The 21138-nt window shown below is 37.9% G+C and overlaps 1 protein-coding gene and 1 pseudogene across 5 annotated transcripts in view; one reads left to right on the top strand and one right to left on the bottom strand.

Moving 5' to 3' along the window:
- FOCAD (focadhesin) overlaps positions 1–5729 on the top strand; it is a 293625-nt gene extending 287896 nt beyond the window's left edge. For all 5 annotated transcript variants that reach the window (XM_043891497.1, XM_043891499.1, XM_043891500.1 and 2 more), the window contains 2 exons: positions 671–746; positions 5350–5729. In XM_043891497.1, the coding sequence (XP_043747432.1) occupies positions 671–746; positions 5350–5423 (150 nt within the window). In that variant the 3' untranslated portion in view covers positions 5424–5729. The remainder of the gene's footprint in view (positions 1–670; positions 747–5349) is intronic.
- LOC122686316 lies at positions 2816–3538 on the bottom strand (annotated as a pseudogene).
- Positions 5730–21138: the final 15409 nt, after the last annotated feature.

Below are 21138 nucleotides of genomic sequence, written 5' to 3'. Positions count from 1 at the left end.
CGTGGAGTTTCTACCATTTGCAGGATTTATTTGCAGTTAACATGCTTGGGTCTACCTAGCAAATTGTCTTACACCTTTTCTGTTTCATTTCAACTGGGCTTCATATCCATTTGGGCACAAACTATTCTTAGCTACAGAAACATATTTTAGTAACAGGGGCTTACAGCTGATGTGTTTACCCATTTACTGCCCACCCAGGAGCCTAGGCCTGATGCACACGGAACCAGGTGGCAGGCAGCAGGGTGAGAAGGAGTGTGAGGCTTTGCAGCCAGGTGTACTTGGCTTCAGATCTTGACTCTGCCAGTCGTGGGGAGTGGACTTGGCAAGGCTCTTACTCTTTCTGGGGCCTCTTAGAGTAATGAGAGAGAATGTTCATGGCACACCAGAGGCCCTCTGGGCCCCTGTCTACCCCACTCTAAAGCTGTAGTAAGTCCCAGGATAATCAGTAAAAGAAGGAGGTTTGACTTTGCTGGGTCATTTAACTGAGGGCTGTTTCCCACACTCCCATCTCTTGTGCCTGGTCACATCTCCTCTTCACTCTCCCAGCCCAGGCAGGTGTTATCTGGGGACTACTGTCCTGTTAGGCATATGTGCAGGTCCAAGGGCTTGAATGATGTCTTACCAATCCTGAGATTGTTGTCACTGATATCATTCTTCATTTTCACTCTAGTTCATTGACTGGCTGTTCAGCATCATGGAAAGCCCTAAGGAAGGACTCTCAGCAAAATCCAAGGATCTTTTAAAAGGTATTACTTTCATCCTTTATGCCCAGCATAGGTGAAAACCATCCAGTGTTGTCTATACTGGAGAACAGCATCCTAGCATATGCTGGCTCCTGAAAGGACTCATCTTGGTTCAATTTAGAGAAGTAATTTGAAGCTGTCACCAGTATGGCATTTTTGAATTAGAAAGTGGATTTAAAAAGAAGAGTTCCATGGCCTTTAATTTTTATTTTTATTTATTTATTTTTTTATTTTCTAATAAGACTAAATTTATTCAATACCCTAGTAAAAGTTTTGATTATAAGCATCCAACAGTATAAAAAGTACAAAACAGATTTGTAGATTTCTAATATATTAATACAAAGTGCATGACTACATACAGTACATCCTATGGCAAAGAGAGGTGGAAGGGGGAAAGAAGACTGTGGTTGAGGTCTAGTAATAAATAAATACAGAAGTAGAGATGATCCATATTATAGTATATTCTACCACCAATACTGTGGCCAAAATGTACCAAAAAAATTTCAAAATAACTCAGGAGAAAGATGATAATGGCTGGGGTTCTTGTAATATACCTCAAAGTCTGTGGGAACACTGACCCAACTCACTGTGTAGTCTCTGCATTTGGTGGCTTGTAGTTTTTTCCAAAGGAAGAAATATAAAATTTTAAGTTTCGATTAAGAACAATAAAACTATAGGGTGCCTATAAAAAGTGGCTCACTGTCTTGTTATGTATACTATCCAATCTTTAAAATCCAGTTGTAAAAATAAGCAGAGTCATGTTCTACCAAGGAGGCAAACAATCCTTCCTTATTATGAAAACAGGTGATATATATTTCCTGTACTTTTAGAAAAGAGGCAATAGATAGTACTTTGGTTTGGGTTCAAGTAAAAGGCTTTTAATGAAGGTTTTAGAATGGAAGAGCTCCACATTTAGGATGTATCATCTAACACCTCAGTGTTCAGAAAGCCTGACTAAAAGAAGCCAAACCAAAACCAACCCACTCAGCATTAACACACACCTCTTTTCTTTTAGTAGAATTTTACTTTAATATAGAATGAAAAAAAAAAAAAAAAAACCCAAAACCCTAACAGGTTAAAACAAGTCAAACAACCATTCTACGCAGATAAAACCTTCACAAAGGTCAGCTGAAGTAATCCAGAGCTAAAACTGAATTGTGCAGATTTTCAGTGAAGTCACCAGTCACGTAACTTAAACAAATTATTTACACACTTGCAAGCCCTCTGAGAAACATGCCCCAAGAAGCATTAACCTTTGTTTTTTTCGTGTGCCATCCTAAAGACTTGCACATTGTTATTTTTCAGATAATCTAACATTTTTAATAGAGAATGTTCTCTTCCAAGTGGTAATGCTTTGGTACTATTCATATAGGATTGCTTATCCTAAAGACTTGACATTTCCCCAAGAGGAACTTTGGTTCTGCTTTTTAAGTTTGATATAAATTAAAATCTGTATCAAGTATCAATATGGAGGGAGGTGACACAGGATGCAACATATACAGTCAAGTTACCTCTGCATATTTAGAAATTATTCCTTCGAGATATTCGCACCAGAGAGCTGTCTGTCCCGCTTAATATTCAGTAGTACAGGTTTGAATCACCAGAAACCTTGGCAAGACCTTAATATTTCAGTTATTAACAACTACCTCTGGGGCAAGTCCATGTTTACTGAGTTATGACAAATTTATTATAATGAAGGAAAACAAGTGTAGCCAGCCATCTTAAAAAATGCCCCAACCACTGCTTCTCAAAATAGAAAGACTAAAACTACATACGTTTATCATACAACAAATCCCATCTCTGTCCCCTGAAAATTCCCCTAATTTCATTCATTAGAAGGGGATGTTTAAAAAAGACTCAAAGAGCACTTTACAGCAGCATTCAGCTTTCCTATGAAATACTCAGCATCTTAAATATTATGTACACTTCTTTTTTATCTCTTAGTAAGCTTCACTGGCTTCAGAGTTTGTGGAACTGGAGGAAAAATAACCCATTCAAAACTATTCTACAAATCCATCTTTTGGCAGAAGAGTAGGTACCCAAATTAAAAATAGGAGGGTCATTTTGTTGCTTTGTTTTCCAAAATTTAAATCATTTTTGCTCCCCTTCTACATAAAGCTTAGTCACCACTCCTGAGTTGAGATGGGCAGAGGCTCTGGCCCCTGCTCCTCTGGCTTCTCAGCAGCTGCTTTCTTATTGCTGCAGCAAGGCTTGAATAGATGTGTGTCAATGAGGACTTCCCCAAAACGGCCTTTATAGATAATGCCACAGCATATTTTCTGTCTTTTCCAGTATGTGAGATCTAAAAAGGAAAACACTGGCCTTCTGTTGGAGCCAGAAGCCATCTCTGTATCTGAGCCATCATCTGACTGGTTACTGTAACAGGGAGACAGCTGGAGAGGCACTTGAGGTTGTACTGTGAGCATCAGAATTGTGGCCTTTAAATGCCTTCTGCAGTTTACTGATCTGGTTACTTTTTATCCTGTTTCCAGATAGAGTTTTCATTTTCTTTGGTTTCAGTGTAGTCTTTAGACTGGGTCCTGCCCTTGCATCTACCACATGATTCCAGGTTTTTTTTTTTATCCTGCTGGCAATTTCTTCCATCTTTTCACAAGCAGGACACAGGCATTACGGATATCTCCTGAACGAGTCTCATGTAACCCAAAACAGCTCTAGAAATCCTTTTCATAGCGTTAACTGTCAGTGAATCAAGAACTGGAGGATTTAGCTCTGCAAATACAGGAGCCCTCTATCCTTCGGTACATCTTTGGCTTGTGAAAACCAAACATCTTTTCTTCTGGGCAACAGCCTTCCAAAAGCAGCCGTTTCACGCGCAATAACGATCCCGAAGGGCGCGGTGCACACCAAGTCAAGCCCCTCTTCAGTCGCTCCCTCCTCCTCAACTGCCTTGTCTAGAAAGATTGTCTCCTGAAGTTCTGCGGTTGCTACCGCTGGCGGGGAAGGTGTAGATTCCTCTTTCCCCCCTCTAATTTTTATTTAAGTGGTTTTTAAATGTTTTATTATAATCATAAAACATGACTAAATAAAAATTAGAAAATTCAGAAAAGTAAAAAAGAATAAGCAAAGAGGAATCCAGAAGCCCATTGCACATGACAATTTTGATTATTTTTCCTGGGTTACCCACTCTGTGTGTAAGTTTTAACATTTTTATAATCATAGCCAATTGAAAAATGTACATTCACACTTTGAGTACTGCCTTTTTTTACTTTAAAATTATTAAAAGCATTTTAACCTGTTCTTACACTAGCTTCATAGGTATTTTTCATGGCTGTATAGTGTTTTCCCAGGGGAATTGGACATTTCCCATGCTTCCAGGCATTTAGATGGTTTTCATGTTTTTTATACATCTCTGTTGACTGTTAAACTATGACTGCAGGATCCACAAATATAAGCAGTCTTTCTGTGAAAATTACATAGATGTTTTTACTCAAACCTCAAACATCTTCTGGGTGTTGGTTCTGTGGTCCGAGACAGCTTGTACTGTCATCCACATCTTGGGACTTGGGGGTCAGGATCCTCCCAGTGGCTGCCATTGATGCCCCTGACATACTTTAAGTTACTGCACTGGAAAGTCTTACCTTGGGAAAGTTGCCTGTTGACCTACTCTTGTGATAACTGATCATATTTTGCTTTAAGTATGGTATATTGTATTGATTGCCTAACAAGCAAGAATTATCTAATGCACTGTTCCTCCCTCTAAAGTGGGTGGGAGGGCATATGTAGGAAGGTGATTCTGATCAACCACCGAGCTTCACTGAGGATCAGAGCAGTGGTGTGACATATTTTCACTTGACCATTCCCAAGAAATTTGCTGCTAGGACTTCTCTACTTATTCTCCTTGGGGAGTTTGGACTCATTTTTAAGGGCCATGGGTCCATAATACCACTGGTCGTTCCCAACAAATACTGTCTTAGGTCATGAAGATAACAGTTAATTCCAGTGAAAGAAATTGTTATTTGGGTCAAGGAAGTACATGTTCACTTGGTCATATATTCAAGGGCTTATTAGAGTCACACATAATTATTGTATAACTCTGACTTATCTTCATTCTCTCACACTATTATACTTTAAATAATATCAATCTATTGATATTTATATTCACATTCTAAAATAAGATATATAATAAGTTACCTAGAGGGATTACACACAACTTCCTTACTTTAAATTGAGCCCATGAACCTAACTTCATTACAGGATCAGTTTGTTTACTTTTTAATAAAACACTTAGTGGAAAAGTCATATTCGTGTAGAAAAGTGCACAAGTAGATTTTTGCAAAGGGAACATACCTATGTAGTCAGCACTTGGATTAAGAAAAAGAGCATCACCAGCATCCCAGAAGTCAGTTTGTTTTAAATCTGTGGAATTTCCCACTACCTGGTTACAAAGTAACTTAAAAAAACCTTTTCCTCAACCTTTACTAATGGTTTCTTCCATTAAAATTCTGTCTAAGGCTTGATAGTAATTCTTAAAGATTAGCCAAGCAGGAACAAGTCAAGTTCTGTTCTGATACCTTTTTGATCTAAATCATCTTTTCAAATGTAACTGCACCAAATGCAACAGTGTGTTTTTTTCTGTCCCCTTTAGCTACCCTGCTGTCCTTGAGAGTGCTCCCAGAGTTTAAGAAGAAAGCTGTATGGACCAGAGCCTATGGTTGGTGAAGAGCTTCGCAGTAGCCAGCAGCATTCTCAGCTGGATGAGGAAAACCATATAGGCAGAAGGAATTTTTCAAAATTCGTGTCTGGGATTGCTGAGACATGATGCAGAGAGCTCAAGGGCATGACAGGGTGGCCACACAACTCACAGTTTGAACGGTGCATGCCTGGAGAGGCTGCTTTGGTACCCAGGCCAGTTGAGACTGAAATAAGAACCTGAATTTTATTTGGCTGAGATCTGAAGGTTTTCTTTTGTGAAAATTTGACTATATCATCTCCTCTAGTAAATTCTAGTAAAACAATCTTGTGAAATTGGTGCATGTTGACTTTTGTTTTAAGGCATGGTGAAAGTTTTGCTCGCAAAACCAAACTGTAGTGGTGACAGTGGAATCTGTTTCCCATGAAGTCTCTAGAGGATATTCATTGACTCAATAAGTTAGACATGTTTTCTTATTCTTACTGTTAAAACACTCTTGGAACTGCTCTACATGCTTAAATAATAAGCATGGTGTTAACCATTGCTAAATCAGACCCAAAAATGGTGGCTATAATTTTTTTATGCTTGAGTCTCTTGAATGCAAGTGAAAGTTACCCAGTTCAGAATAAGAAAGGAAAGGTGTCTTTGCTCATAGGTATGGTGGAAGCAACGTGGGGTGTGTGTGGGGTGGGGGGGCACTCTAACTGACCAGGCCTGGGTCATATATCCATCCACCTGAACTGGGTTCCCCCAGAAGAAAGGTGATGGGGTGCTAGGCAAGCAAAAAATGGCAAATAGCTCCTCAAAAGATCAAAAGATTATACATTTTTAGTAAGTACAAATATCTGTCTTAATTAGGGTGACTGGTGGCATAATGGCAAGTAAAGAAATGTGACAGTATCCTCAAGGGTTGCATTTTACTCAGGGGCTCAGAATCAGCCAGGAATTTAATTTTGCTCTGATTGCTAATTATTATTCCTTCATGCAGCCATTAATCAGGGCGGTCTTTAGTCAGTCATACAAACAAGTGATATAAGTGTGTATGGGATTATTGGGGAGAAAAGGTGTGGCACTGGAGTAATATACCTCTGTGGCATGTACCTTCAAGTTGTCACCAAGCCTACCTACCACTTGGGTTAAAAACAGCTCTAATTTTCCAAATATGTGAATTTATGATTCCAGGTTTCAAATATTTGTGGTTCACTGGGTAATTCACACTCTGTTTCCAGGTCACAGCCCTTTCTTTTGCTGAACTCCATAGGGTGCCGAGAGGCTTATAGAAAAGGAGGAAAGGAAGTACTTAACTCAGGTAGTACTCAACTGCATCACCAGTATTTCATTTCTATTACCTCCTTAGAGGCTGAGCTACAGGGAAATGAGTTTTAAGGAAGCAGAAATGGAGAACATTTCTGTGAGAAGCCAGTCTCCGTCTCTCTCCCACCCACCTTGACTCTCTCATTTCCTACCAATGGGAGGCTGAAATTCTTCTAACATTTATTACTAGGTATCAGGAGTATACACGACTAGAGTTTCTCTTGTATTATTTTACCCTTATGACAATACTATAAAGAGGCATTTTTTCTATTTTTATTTTGATTTATTTATTTATTTTGTTTTTAGACTACTAGAGTATAAATACGTAGCTGAGCTGCTACCCTTGGAATCAAGGTTCTAGAACCCCAGGCCCAGAGCTCTTCCTATTGCATCAGGCTTGTCAGCACCCACTTTCAGATGAAAACTCCCACCAAGGATTAAACTTCATTCATGCTCAATATAGATTGCTGGAATCAGATAAAAGAAACCCCCTGTCTCATATTAATAAGCCTCTGGAATTGGGAAGCTTGGAGTTACAGTGTAAAAGAGCAGGTCCTCATGGATTGAAGGACATTACATTTCCAGCCAGCTGGCAAACGTGGATGGCAGTAAGAACAGTGAAGGGGAAGTGGGCACTGACAAACTCCTCTGACATCCCCACCTCCTCCGAGTCAGCAGAAAGACTTGCTGATGCTCACGAGAGGGATGAACAATCAGCCCAGTCTTCCAGACCCAGATTGCCTTGTTCAATTCGGCCCAGTTTCTTCTCAATCAGGCTTTGTCCTTGCTCCGGCATTGACAAGAAAACAGAAGAGTACAAAAGAGGGGAAATAAGATCTATCTGTATCCTCTCTTCCCCAGCTCCCCTCTTTGTTTTCAGCAGTCTTATGTTTAAGATTCATAGGATTTTCCTATTCATGGGAAGCACTAAAGAGTCTAAATTGTCAGATTCTAAATCTGAAGCTCTAAAGCTTCTAAACTCCAACTATTCTAAGGATGTAGCTCACTGGAATAAGACCCTTTCTCCTGGTTACCTGTCTGACCTCAGGTAAGAATGAAGGTATTCCTTTAGGATATTTTAGTTTGTTCTCCAAAAACCAGAAGTCTCTGCTTTTTTGAGACCAGCCTATATACAAAAGGAAAAGTTCCAAACTATATACAAAAGGAAACGTTTCCTTACAAGTCATCTTCTGTTAGTTTTTGAAATCACAAGTTGCCAAGACAAATAGTATGCTGGGGAATACTAACAAAGCACAGTGTGGGATTAAGTCTATGTTGTGTGTCTCAGATGTATCCAAACAGTCTGACTCTTGATTTGAAAAGTGTATGTTTGAAACAGATGTTGGGATCCATGCAAGTGCTTAAAATCTTTGTGTTTTATTTGTAATGTAATGGCTCCATGGTAACTAATAAGCTGTTAATAACCTTTTTTAAGTTAATTGCCGCAAGTTCTCCAAAATGATTTTAACCAAAGATGATATTATAATTCTATAAAGAGTAAGTCTTTGTTAAGGACACAACTACTATCTTGAACTATCTTAGTTACTTTGAAAGCAAGCAATAGTTTTAGATTGGGGTAAACATTTTAGCAAATTGCTGTTTTAGAAGAGAAGTCTGACCATGTGGTTAAGAGGATGGAACCTTCGTTAAAAGCCAGAGTTGTAAGCCCAGTCTTTAGGTCTCTGCCCTCAACCAGCCTGTTGGGAGCTGCAGGCGTTTTAAATGGAACCAGAGGACAGAATGTGGCTGTGACAGTTCACATCCTTCACCACTCTTCTGGAAAGATACCTCACAGCATCATTCCTCGGGTGTAAATCACTGCTGTGGTGCTGGGCAAGATAATTTGCTTTTATATTTTCTGGAAGGAAATGCTTTATTCTAATCCTAGAAACTTTTAAGTCTCATCTTTTTAATATATGACGCAGTGTAATCTATTAATCTTCATAAACCAAAATTCTTTGAAACTGCAATTTAGAAAGAGCATCATTTCTTGCCAGACACAGGGAACTTATGAAATAATTTCCAAACTGTTAGAAATGGTACTGAATAAAAATGACATTGATGACTCCCTGACTTTGGTTTTACTTCTCATATGAAAGAAGTAACCCACCTAACAAAGTAGTTGTGAGAGCTGAAAGAATTCAGAAATATGCTTCATAAATTCTAAAATGTAAAAGAAAAGCTTTCATCTTTGTTTCCCTGACAATAAATAGTAGCTATAATGCTTGAAATAGGCCTGACATCTTATATGCCGGGACTTGGGAAGATAACGGAAACATCTTAAGTAAATACATTCTATTAATAGAAGCAAGTAGCACATTAAGGAAAGATTTACATAAGTTTCTTTAAACAAAAAAACCCTCTATATGTGTCTTCTGAACATGAGGTGACCTTTGAGATAAATAAAAAAAATCACCTAGTTAATCTGATATGTTTATTAAAATATAGCCTTTTCTGGATATTGTAGTAGTAATCCATAAACTCAGAGTTGCACAATTGTGTCTACTGTGTACCACAATACATGGTTCTGGAGTACAAAGTAAACAAGTCATGACATTTTTTGCCCTTGCTGAGTTTACATTCAGAAAATATAAGTCAGTAAACCATCATGTAATAAAGAAAAGCCTCTAGGAAACATAAATTTCCTTTGTCTGTATGGCTATTTATAATTTACAAAGATTTATTTTCTTTACCATATTTCATTTGCTCTTCACAACAACCTTGGGCAGTTGAGAAATTTAGAACTCAGAGTCATTCAGTTAGTAAATACTGGGGCTGCATTTGAAATCACAACCAATGTTCTGAAGAGGACTGTGCAGGATGGCAGAGCAGAAGGACCCTGAGCTCACATCCTCTCACATGCGCACCAAAATCACAACTATGTGCAGAACAACCATCAGTGAAACAGACCAGAACCCACCAGCAAAGATCTTTCATGACTTAATATATAAAGAAGGAGCCCTAATGAGACAAGTAGGGGTAACAGAATTGTGATACAGTCAAATCTCACACCACCCCCTCTCCAGGTAGGTGATCCAAAAACACAGTAATAACAATTGCAAAGTTTCTCCCAAAGGAGTGAGAGGTCCCACACTTAGCTCCCTAGCCCAGGAGTCCTGAACCAGGAAGATAAGCCCCCAGAGTATTTGCTTTCAGGGCCAGCAGGGCTTACTTTAGGGAGTCTCAGGGGACTGGGGGAAATGAAGACTTCACTCTTGAAGGGCACACACAAAATCTGACACCTTTCCTGGACCCAGGACAGAGGAAGTAATTTGAGAGGAGCCTGGGTCAGATCTACCTACTAACCTTGGCGAGTCTCCCAGAGAATTAAGAGCCAACTGCAGCTCACCTTGACAAAGACATTGCCATCGGCATCTTGGGGAACTACTTCTACCACGTGGACTCTGGTGCTAGTGGGTTGCCACTGTGGAATCCTTCCTCTATCTAGCAGATTAGCCTCAGGACCCACCACACCTTGGCCCAATAGTCTGTAGGCACAAGTGCTGGGACATCTCAGGCCACACAACTAAAGAAAACAGATGGTCCAAAACATAATGGATGCAGCACAAGCAGTTTTAAGAGGGAAATGTATAACAAAAAAATCTTACCTCAGGAAAAAAGAAAAATCTCAAACTACCTAATCTTACACCTAAAGCAACTAGAGAAAGAACAAACAAAATCCAAAGTTAGCAGAAGGAAAGAAAACATAAAGATTAGAGCAGAAATAAATTAAACAGAGATGAACAATAGGAAAGATCAATGAAACGAAAAGCTGGTTCTTTGAGAAAATAAAATTGACAAATCTTTAGCCAGACTCAGCAAGAAAAAAAAAAAGGGAGAGGACTCAAATCAATAAAATTAGAAATGAAAAAGGAGGAACTACAACTGACACCACAGAAATACAAAGGATCATAAGAGACTATCACAAACAACTATAAACCAATAAAATGGACAACCTAGAAGAAATGGACAAATTCTTAGAAACATACAACCTTTTAAGACTGAACCAGGAGAAAATAGAAACTATGAACAGATCAATCACAAGTACTAAAAATGAAAGTGATTTAAAAACTTCCAACAAATAAAAATCCAGGACCCAATGGCTTCACAGGTGAATTCTATCAAACATTTAAGGAAGCGTGTTTAACATCTATCTTTCTGAAACATGTCTAAAAAGTTGCAGAAAGAGAAAACTCTCAAGTTCATTCTACAAGGCCATCATCACCTTGATACCAAAACCAGGCAAAGATACCACAAAAAAGAAAATTACAGGGCACTATCACTGATGAACATAAATGCACAAATACTCAACAAAATACTAGCAAACCGAATCCAACAATACATTAAAAGGATCATACACCATGATTGAATGGGATTTATTCCAGAGATGCAAGGATTCTTCAACATCCACAAATCAGTGTGATACAACACATTAACAAACTGAAGAAAAAAACCAATAGATGCAGAGAAAGCTTTTGAAAAAATTCAACACCCATTTATGATAAAAGTACTCCAGAAAGTGAGAATAAAGGGAACCTACCTCAACATACTATAGGACATATGCGGCAGACCCACAGCTAACATCATTCTTAACAGTCAATGACACCACCCTTATGACAGAAAGTGAAGAACTAAAGAGCCTCTTGATCAAAGTGAAAAAGGAGAATAAAAAAGTTTGCTTAAAGCTCCACATTCAGAAAACTAAGATCATGGCATCCGGTCCCATCACTTCATGGCAAATAGATGGGGAAACAATGGAAACAGTGGCTGACTTTATTTTTGGGGGCTCCAAAATCACTGCAGATGGTGATTGCAGCCATGAAATTAAAAGACGCTTACACCTTGGAAGGAAAGTTATGACCAACCTAGACAGCATATTAAAAAGCAGAGACATTACTTTGCCAACAAAGGTCCATCTAGTCAAGGCTATGGTTTTTCCAGTGGTCATGTATGGATGTGAGAGTTGGAATATAAAGAAAGCTGAGTGCAGAAGACTTGATGCTTTTGAACTGTGGTGTTGGAGAAGACTTTTGAGAATCCCTTGGACTGCAAGGAGATCCAACCAGTCCATCCTAAAGGAGATCAATCCTGGGTGTTCACTGGAAGGACTGATATTGAAGCTGAAACTCCAATACTTTGGCCACCTGATGCAAAGAGTTGACTCATTTGAAAAGACCCTGATGCTGGGAAAGATTGAGGGCAGGAGGAGAAGGGGACGACAGAGGATGAGATGGTTGGATTGCATCACTGACTCAATGGACCTGAGTTTGGGTGGACTCCAGCAGTTGGTAATGGACAGGGAGGCCTGGCATGCTGCGGTTCATGGGATCACAAAGAGTCAGACACGACTGAGCGACTGAACTGAACTGAACTAACAGTGAAAAGCTAAAAGCATCCCCTCTAACATCAGAAACAAGGCAAGAATGTCCACTCTCACCACTTTTATTCAATATGGTATTGGAAATCTTAGTCACAGCAATCAGACAAGAAACAAAAGGAATTCAAATTGGAAAAGTAAAACTGTCATTGTTTGCAGGTGACATCGTACTAAACAGAAAATCCTAAAGACACCATCAAAAAACTACTAAAGCTCACCAATGAATCTGGTAAAGTTGCAGGATACAAAATTAATATACAAAAATTGGTTGTTTTTCTATACACTAACAGCGAACAGAAAAAGAAACTAAGGAAACAATCCCACTTATGATCCTATCAAAAGGAATAAAATATGTAGGAGTAAATCTTCCTAAGGAAGTAGCAATAAAAGACCTTGGAAAACTATAAGACACTGAAAGAGATTGAAAACAACAAACAAAGATATATTGTGTTCATATTTTGGAAGAACACTGTTAAAATAATCAAGGAAATCTGTAGTTCAATGCAATCTCTATTAAAATGCCCAAGACATTTTTCACAGAAATAGAAAAAATAATTTTAAAATTTTATTGGAAACACAAAAGGCCCCAAATAATAAAAACAGTCTTTATAAAGAAGAACAGAACTGGAAGAATCTCACTCCTTAACTTCAGACTACATACTACAAAGCTACAGAAATCAAAACAGTGTGGCACTGGCACAGAAACAGACATGCAGATCAAGGGAACAGAATAGAACCCAGAAATAAACTTATGGTCAATCTATGATAAAGAAGGCAAGCATACACAATGGAGAAAAGACAGTCTGCTCAATAAGTGATGCTGGTAAAACTCGACAGCGACATGTAAAACAATTAGAACATGTTCTCACACGATTACAAAAATAAACTTAAAATGGATTACAGAACTAAACATAAGACTGGAAACTATAAAACTCCTAGAAAAAAACATAGGAAGAAAACTCTTTGACATAAATCATGACAATATTTTTTTGGGTCTGTCTCCTAAAGCAAAGGAAACAAAAGTAAAAATAAACCTTTGTCTCCTAGTTAAACTTAAAAGCTTTTGCACAGCAAAGGAAACCATTAACAAAAAAAAAAGTCTGAATGGGAGAAAATATTTGTAAATAATATGACCAATAAGGGGTTAATATTTAAAATATATAAATACCTCATGCAACTCAATATCAAAAAACAAACAGTTTGATTAAAAATGGGCAGAAACCTAAATAGACATTTTTCCAAAGAAGACATACACATGGCCAACAGGTATATAAAAAGATGCTCAATATCACTAGCCATCAGGGAAATGCAAATTAAAATCACAATGAGATACTACCTCACACCTGTCAGAATGGCTATCATCAAAAAGAACACAAGTAACAAATATTGGCAAGGATGTGGAGAAAAGGGAAACCCACATACTCTCTTCTTGAGGATGTAAACTGGTGCAGCCACTAGTGAAAACAGTGCGTCAAAAAACTAAAAACAGAACTGCCATATGACCCAGAAACTCCACTCTTGTGTATTTATCCCCCTCAAAATCCAAAACAGTAGTTCAAAAAAATACATGCACCCCACTACTGAAGCCTGTGTGCCCTGGAGCCTGTGCTCAGCAACGAGAAGCCACTGCAGTGAGAAGCTTGTGCAGCACAATTAGAGAGTAGCCCCCACTCGCTACAACTAGAGAAAAGCCCATGCAGCAACGAAAACCAAGCATAGCCAATAAATAAAATTATTAAAAATAAAGATACACACACCCCAATGTTCACAGCAGCATTATTTACAATTGCCAAAATATGGAAGCAACCTAAATATCCAAGAACAGATGAATGGATAAAGAAGGTGTCGTATATGTATACACTGGAATTCTACACAGTCATGGAAAACAATGAAATTTTGCCATTTTCAACAACATGGATGGACTTGGAGGGGTTTATACTAAGTGAAATAAGTAAGATGAGAAAGATAAATTCTGTATGATATCACTTATACATGTAATATAAAAAATAAACTAATGAATATAACAAAAAAGAAACAAATTTGCAGATAAACCAGTGGTTTCCAGTGGGGAGAGGGAAAGAAGAGTGCAATAGGGGTAGGGAATTAGGGGGTACAAACTACTATGTATAAAACAAGCTATAAGGATATATTTGTATAACATAGGGAGTATAGTCAGTGTTTTATAAGTAGAATACAACCTTTAAAAATTGTGAACCACTATATTGTACACCTGAAAATTATATAATATTGTACACCAGAAAACTATATAATATTGTACATCAGTAACAAGCAAAAACAAAAAAACAATGCTCTTACCTCCAGACCACATTATGTACCAAGGGCCCCATGGTTCAGCTGAATACCATGACAGATTCCTGCATTTGTCTGATGAATTAAGATGTACTTTTACTAATTGATTTTCATATATTAATAAAATTGACTGGAACCTTTTTTAAGATGAGATGTGAAACTCTAGCTATCCTTAGCAAAGATAGACTAATTTGTTAATAATTCCTATTTAGTGGGTTCAAAACTATATAAGGAAAAATGAATGCCCCATCATCTCAGTTCTACAGAGAACTACATTCCATGATGGCTTTTATATAAATAGTTCTTTTTTTTTTTTTTATAAATAGTTCTTATTAGCAATTTTCTATCCAAACTGAAATACATTAGACTCAAAAGCAGTGGCTGTCAAACTATAGTGAACATGAGGCTCATTTGAGAAACCTGTCAAAATGCAGACTCCTGTGTTCCTTACCAAAGCTTCTGATTCAACAGATCTTTCATGGAGCCCAGGAATCTGGATTCTAAACAGGCACTCTTGTTAATTATACGACTCTTGCTTCCTGGAATTACTCTGAAATATTGTCCTGGAGAAATGCCATATCAAATTAGCTTATCACTTAGACCCACAAGAAGAAGTAAAAATTATCTGAAAGAAAGGAACACATGATGTTTTTAAAGCCAAAATAAACCAATGAGAAGTTGTCAGGGAAAGGGGAGATAGTTTTAATTTTAAACTACTTTAACATTTTAGCACAATAAAATATGACTGTTTTCTTTGTACATAAATATAAATAAATATATGATTCTTTCTTTGGAGAAACAGATATTGATGATATTCCTTCAACTTTTGAAAGAAATACAGATTCTTGTAAGTGATCAATTTGCTCAAGATAGCAGATGTAATTAAAAAAAAAAAGTTAACTTTGCTTAGGAAGTTCAGTGAGACCTGGTACATTTTTTTGACAACAAACCTGTATACAGGAAGTCTGGTAAAGATTTATTATGTTGTGCTGTACCTGACATACTGCAGGCACAAAATAAGTTTCTTGAGTAAATACAGGCATATGTATACAGCCAATGAGGGACCAACTCATTCTATTAAGGTTAACCTTTCCATTGAATGTAAAGACCAAGATAAAGAGTGTTTCTGAAAAAGCATGCTGGGAGTAAAATAAAACACATCTAAACTGAATGCATGTGTTTTGAAGTGTTAATTATTGGTTTTCATTCAACTGCCTTCTTAAAGGAAAATCTCAAGGACTCTAATATTATTTGTGTTTCACTTGTATTTTTTGGTAGACTTTTGCTGAGTGATGAAATAAATTCTCCAAAGCAGTTTTGATTCAATTAAGTTTTACTTTTTTTTTCCCCTTAGCACCAGAAGCATTGCTGATGTATTAATAATTAGTATTCTGTAACTTGGGTTATGTGGAACCTCACACAATACAACTTTGCACTTGAAATTCCAGAAAGTTTATTTAAAAAGTTATGTCTCCTACATTCAAAATATCTAGTTGTTCCTATTTCATCTATATTAATTAGATTTCAGAAAGTAAGCCTTTCATAACCCTGAACAAAATGAAATGAAGATTTGGTGGATATGGTTAAAACAGATAGCCAAAGATAACAGCTTTGCAAACTGGGTAACATCTGATTAACTAAATGTTTACTGTCTCAGATTCTTAATCTTGGGAACACAAACTTGAGTGGGAAAAAAAACTACATCCTTATTTTCACCAATCTCTATCAAAACGTATGTCTTTCAGTAAAGATAGGCAGCCAGCCACAGTACTATCAACAATTGGGGAAAAAAGGAAATCACAGATTTTTTTTAATGTTACAATTGTTGCTCGTATCTCAAATTATTGTGAATCGTTATCTCTGCTCCAAAATTACCAGAATTATAAATTTACTGTTTATTTTGGTTTTATACTTGAAGAAGCAGGAAGGTTCTTAAGGTAATCTGGTTTAAAAAGTAAAGTTATAAAATTTTAATTTCTTACAATAATCCCATAAAGTTTAGTTTATCTAATTCTTTATCTTCATCTTAGTGAGATGTATTTCATATATAATAACATATTTCAATTGACATATATACACTGATATTGTATCCATAGTTAATACTATGTATAAAATAGGTAACTAATAAGACCCTACTGAATAGCACAGGGAACTATCTGCTCAGTGCTCTGGGGTGACCTAAATGGGAAGGAAATCCAACAAAGGGGATATGTACACATATAGCCCATTCACTTTGCCATACAGTAGAAACCAACACAATATTATAAAGCAACTATATGCCAGTAAAAAAAAAAAAATTGTATTCTATATTTCAGCAATGGAGGTAGCTATCTTTATTGGGAGGAAGCTAGGCTAAGTCATCTAAAGTTTCCAAAGGGATTCTGTTCTCTTTACCCACTAAAGCTTTCATTAAAAAAAAAAAAAAATAGAAGCGGGGGACTTCCCTGGCAGTCCAGTGGTTAAGACTTCACCTTTCAGTTCAGGGGGTGTGGGTTTGATCTCTAGTCAGGAAGCTAAGATCCCACATGGCTCATGGCCAAAAAAACAAAACATAACAAACTCAATAAACACTCTTTTAAGTGGTCCATATTTAAAAACGCCTAAAATTTTTTTAGAAGTGAAATAAGCAACATAAAAGCAAAATAGAGAAAGGGGATCAAGGTGGTGGAATATGAGGATGGACGTGGAGCTCACCTCCCCCACAAACACATCCAAACTACATGTATATGTAGAACAATTCTCATGCAAAACTAACTAGGAACTGGCAGAAAAATGCCTATACAACTAAGGCTGCAAGAAAGATACCTACGTAATTGGGTAGAATGGGGAGGAAAACGTTGGGTTGAGACCTGTGCCCCTTGGAGGGTACTAAGAGGAAAAGGGAGATTACACAGACAGATGCTTACCTTTTGGAGTAGGAAGGGGAAGACCCAGAGACCTGGCATCCTAATCTTGGGGTCCTACATGGAGGAGACAAGCCCCTTGGCTGCTTGGAGAAATGCTAAAACAGACAGAAAAGCTGCAGAGGCCTGGACTCCGCTGGTGAGGACTGCACAGGTGCTGGCTTGCCGACAGAGCAAAGAGAGTCTGCCTTAGTGGGTGCTACCTCACCGCATTCCTCTATCCCAGCTGAATGGACACCACGGTCCTGCTCACTCCACACCACAGCATGGCACTGGATCTAGGGCAGCCGGTTCCTGGGAAAAGACTCCACCTAGGGATGCAGAGGCAAACTGGGGGGCCTCAGATGAGGTCCAAGCGGAGCAGTGGCAGCCACTGTTGGTGGTGACTCAAATAGCACCCCAGACTCAAATAGCCCAGACTTCTGACAGAATTCCTGTAACCAATACACTGTGACCTCCCCCCCACCCCCTGCCACCAGTCGCAGCTGAGCAAGTGCTCCAACACGCCACAATACAGCACTAGATCTGGGTGTACCACAACAGGGGCAAAGATGCAGCCTTGGGCCACATCTGAGCAGAGCTACAGACACATATACAGGTAGCACATCTTACCTCTATAAGCCCCACTTATTTCAGCACTCCCCTCCTTTGAGGCAAAGGCCTCAGTGGAGGGAGACGAAAACACACATTTAAAGGGAACAGAACCAGCTCAGGCCCAACCGTCTGGGCATCTGCTCTATCAGGGCAGTGATGGCCAACGAGCAGAAAGGAAGTCCTGCCTCACACCACACACAGACTCTTGCTCCTCCAACACCAGCCACATGCCATACCAAGGTGACAGTGGACAGCACAAGCTGAGAAAAATGTGACTACTGTCCACGTTAAATCTAGCCCTCACACCAAAGACGCTGGACGCACACAGTCTACATAGGGATACTTTCACATAAAAATGCCCCTTCAAGACCATAATAGATAAATGTTTCACCTAAATCCATAGAGACAGAGATGGCTAAGTGAAAAGGAAGAGAAAACTTCTGAAAAAAATAATGAAACTGGTAGATCTTGTCTACCAGACAAGTTCAAAACATTGGTAATAAAAGTGATAACTGAATTAGGAGACAGAATTTATCTAAGCACAGGTTATTTTAACAAGGAACTAGAGACTATAAAGAAAACCAAATCAAAAATAGATAACTGAATTATCCATTTTTGATAAGGGCTTCCCTGGTGGCTCAGATGGTAAAGAATCTGCCTGCAATGTGGAAGACCCGGGTTCAATCCCTGGGTTGGGAAGATACCCTGGAGAAGAGAACAGCAACCCGCTCCATTCTTACCTGGAGAATTCCATGGACAGAGTAGCCTGGCCAGCTACAGTCCATGGGGTCACAAACAGTCAGATATGACTGGGCGACTAACACATTTTTGATAAAGCACTCTAGCAGTATGGAATCACAGACTAAATGACACAGAAGAAAGCATGAGTGACCTGGAAGATAGAATAATGGAAATCACCCAATCAGAACAGCAGACAGAAAGACAAATGAAAACAAAAACAAAGCAACATAGAAGATCTATGGTATAACATAAAAAGTGCCAACATTCACACTACAGAGGTTCTAGAATAAAGAAGAGGATCAAAAACCTATTTAAAGAAATTATGGCTAAAAACTTCACAAACCTAAGGAAGGAAACAGATATCCTTATACAGGAATCACAAAGTGTCCCAAGCAAGAATAACCCCAACAGACTCACACCAAGACACAACATAATTAAAACGGCAAAAGTCAGAGAGAAAATTTTAAAGGCAGCGAGAGAAAAATAAATAGTCATATACAAAGGAACCGCCGTAAGGCTATAAGCTGATTTCTCTGCAGAAACTTTGCGGGTCAGAAGGGAGGGCCTTATACATTCAAAATCCTGAAAGGGAAAAAACCTGCAACTTAGGATACTCTATACAGCAAGATTAACATTTAGAATAGGAGAGATAAAGACCTCAGACAAGTAGAAACTAAAAGAATTCAGCAATATGAAACCTAAAAGAAATGTTAAAAAAAATGTCAAAGGATCCACTCTAAATGGAAAAGAAGTAAGAATATATAGGAAAAGGAAAATCCCAATAAGAAAGGCAAATATAAGAATAAAGATCACTGAAATAAGGCAGTACATAGATCAAAACAAAACCAAAAAATTGTAAAAGCAACTATAATTGCAATCAACAGTAAAGGGTAAGCATGAAGATGTAAAATATAACACATGCAAATCCATGGCTGATTCATGTCAATGTATGGCAAAAACCACTACAATATTGTAAAGTAATTAGCCCCAACTAATAAAAATAATTGGGAAAAAAAAAAGAAGATGTAAAATATGACTTCAAAAACACAAAATGTGGGAGAGGGGAGTAAAAAATGTAGGTCTTTTCTGTTTAAAGCAAGTAGATACAACTATGAACCAATATATATGAACCCATAGTACCCATAAATCAAAAACCTACAAAAGATACACAAAAACCAAAAAGAAAGGAACTTAAGCACACTATAAAAGAAAATTATCAAATCATAATGGGAGAAACAAAAAGAAGTGAACACTGAAGAACTACAAAACAACTGGGAAAAAAAAGTAACAAAATAAGTACATACCTATCCATAATTACTTTAAATGTTAATGGACTAAATGCTCTAATCAAAGCACACAGGGTAGACTCTCACATTAGAAGAATTAATACTATTAAAATGGATATACTACCCAGAGAAACCTACAGATTTAATGCAATCCCTACCAAAATACCTGTGACCTTTTTCACAGAACTAGAACAATTATCCTAAAATTAACATGGAACCATAAAAGAACATGGAACCCAAATTGCCAAAGCTTCTGAGAAAAAAGAACAAAGCTAAAGGTATCACCCTCCAGGACCTCAGACTCTACCACAAAGCTACAGTAATCAAAACAGCATGGTACTGGCACAGAAACATAGATCAACAGAACAGAATACAGAGCCCAGATATAAACCCATGCAGTTATGGTCAATTAATCTATGACAAAGGAGATAAGAATATACAATGGAGAAAAGACAGTCTCTTTAATAAGTGTGTATGTTTGAGTGTGTTAGTTGCTCAGTTGTGCCCAACTCTTAGAGCCCTATGGGCTACAGCCCACCAGGCTCCTCTGTCCATGGGATTTTCCAGGCAAAGATACTGGAGTGGTTTGCCATTTCCTTCTCCAGGGGATCTTCCAAACCCAGGAATCGAACCTGGGTTTCCTGCACTGCAAGCAGATTCTTTACCAACTGAACTACCAGGGAAGCCTCTTTAATAAGTGGTGCTGGAGAAAATGAGCTGCTAGGTAAAACAATGAGATTGAACATCTCACACCATTACAAATATAAGCTCAAAATAGATTTTAAAGAACTAAATGTAAGACTGGAAACCATAAAATGAAAAGAAACATAGAAAGACACTCTTTGACATAAAACAACAATATTTTTTGCTTTCTCCTAAGGCAAGCAAAAGCAAAAATAAACAATAAACAAATGGGACCTAATTAAACTTAAAGCTTCTGCAGAGCAAAGGAAACAATCAACAAAATGAAAAGACAGCCTACTGAATGGAAGGAAATATTTGCAAATGATGTGACTGACAAGGGGTCAATCCAAAATATACACTCAGTTTGTACAACTCAACATCAAAAAACAATCCAATCAAATAATCAGCAGGATTTGAATTCCTATTGGTAGGAATGTAAATTGGTGCAGCCACTATAAAAAAGAGTGTGGAGGTTCCTTAGAAAAATTATAAATAGAACTACTTTATGACCCGGCAGTTCAGTGGTAAAGAATCC

Source organism: Cervus elaphus, chromosome 29 (assembly GCF_910594005.1).
Source record: "Cervus elaphus chromosome 29, mCerEla1.1, whole genome shotgun sequence".
NCBI lineage: Eukaryota > Metazoa > Chordata > Mammalia > Artiodactyla > Cervidae > Cervus > Cervus elaphus.
The sequence above is the reverse complement of the archived record's forward strand: the minus strand, read 5'-3'. Positions and strand labels throughout refer to the sequence as shown.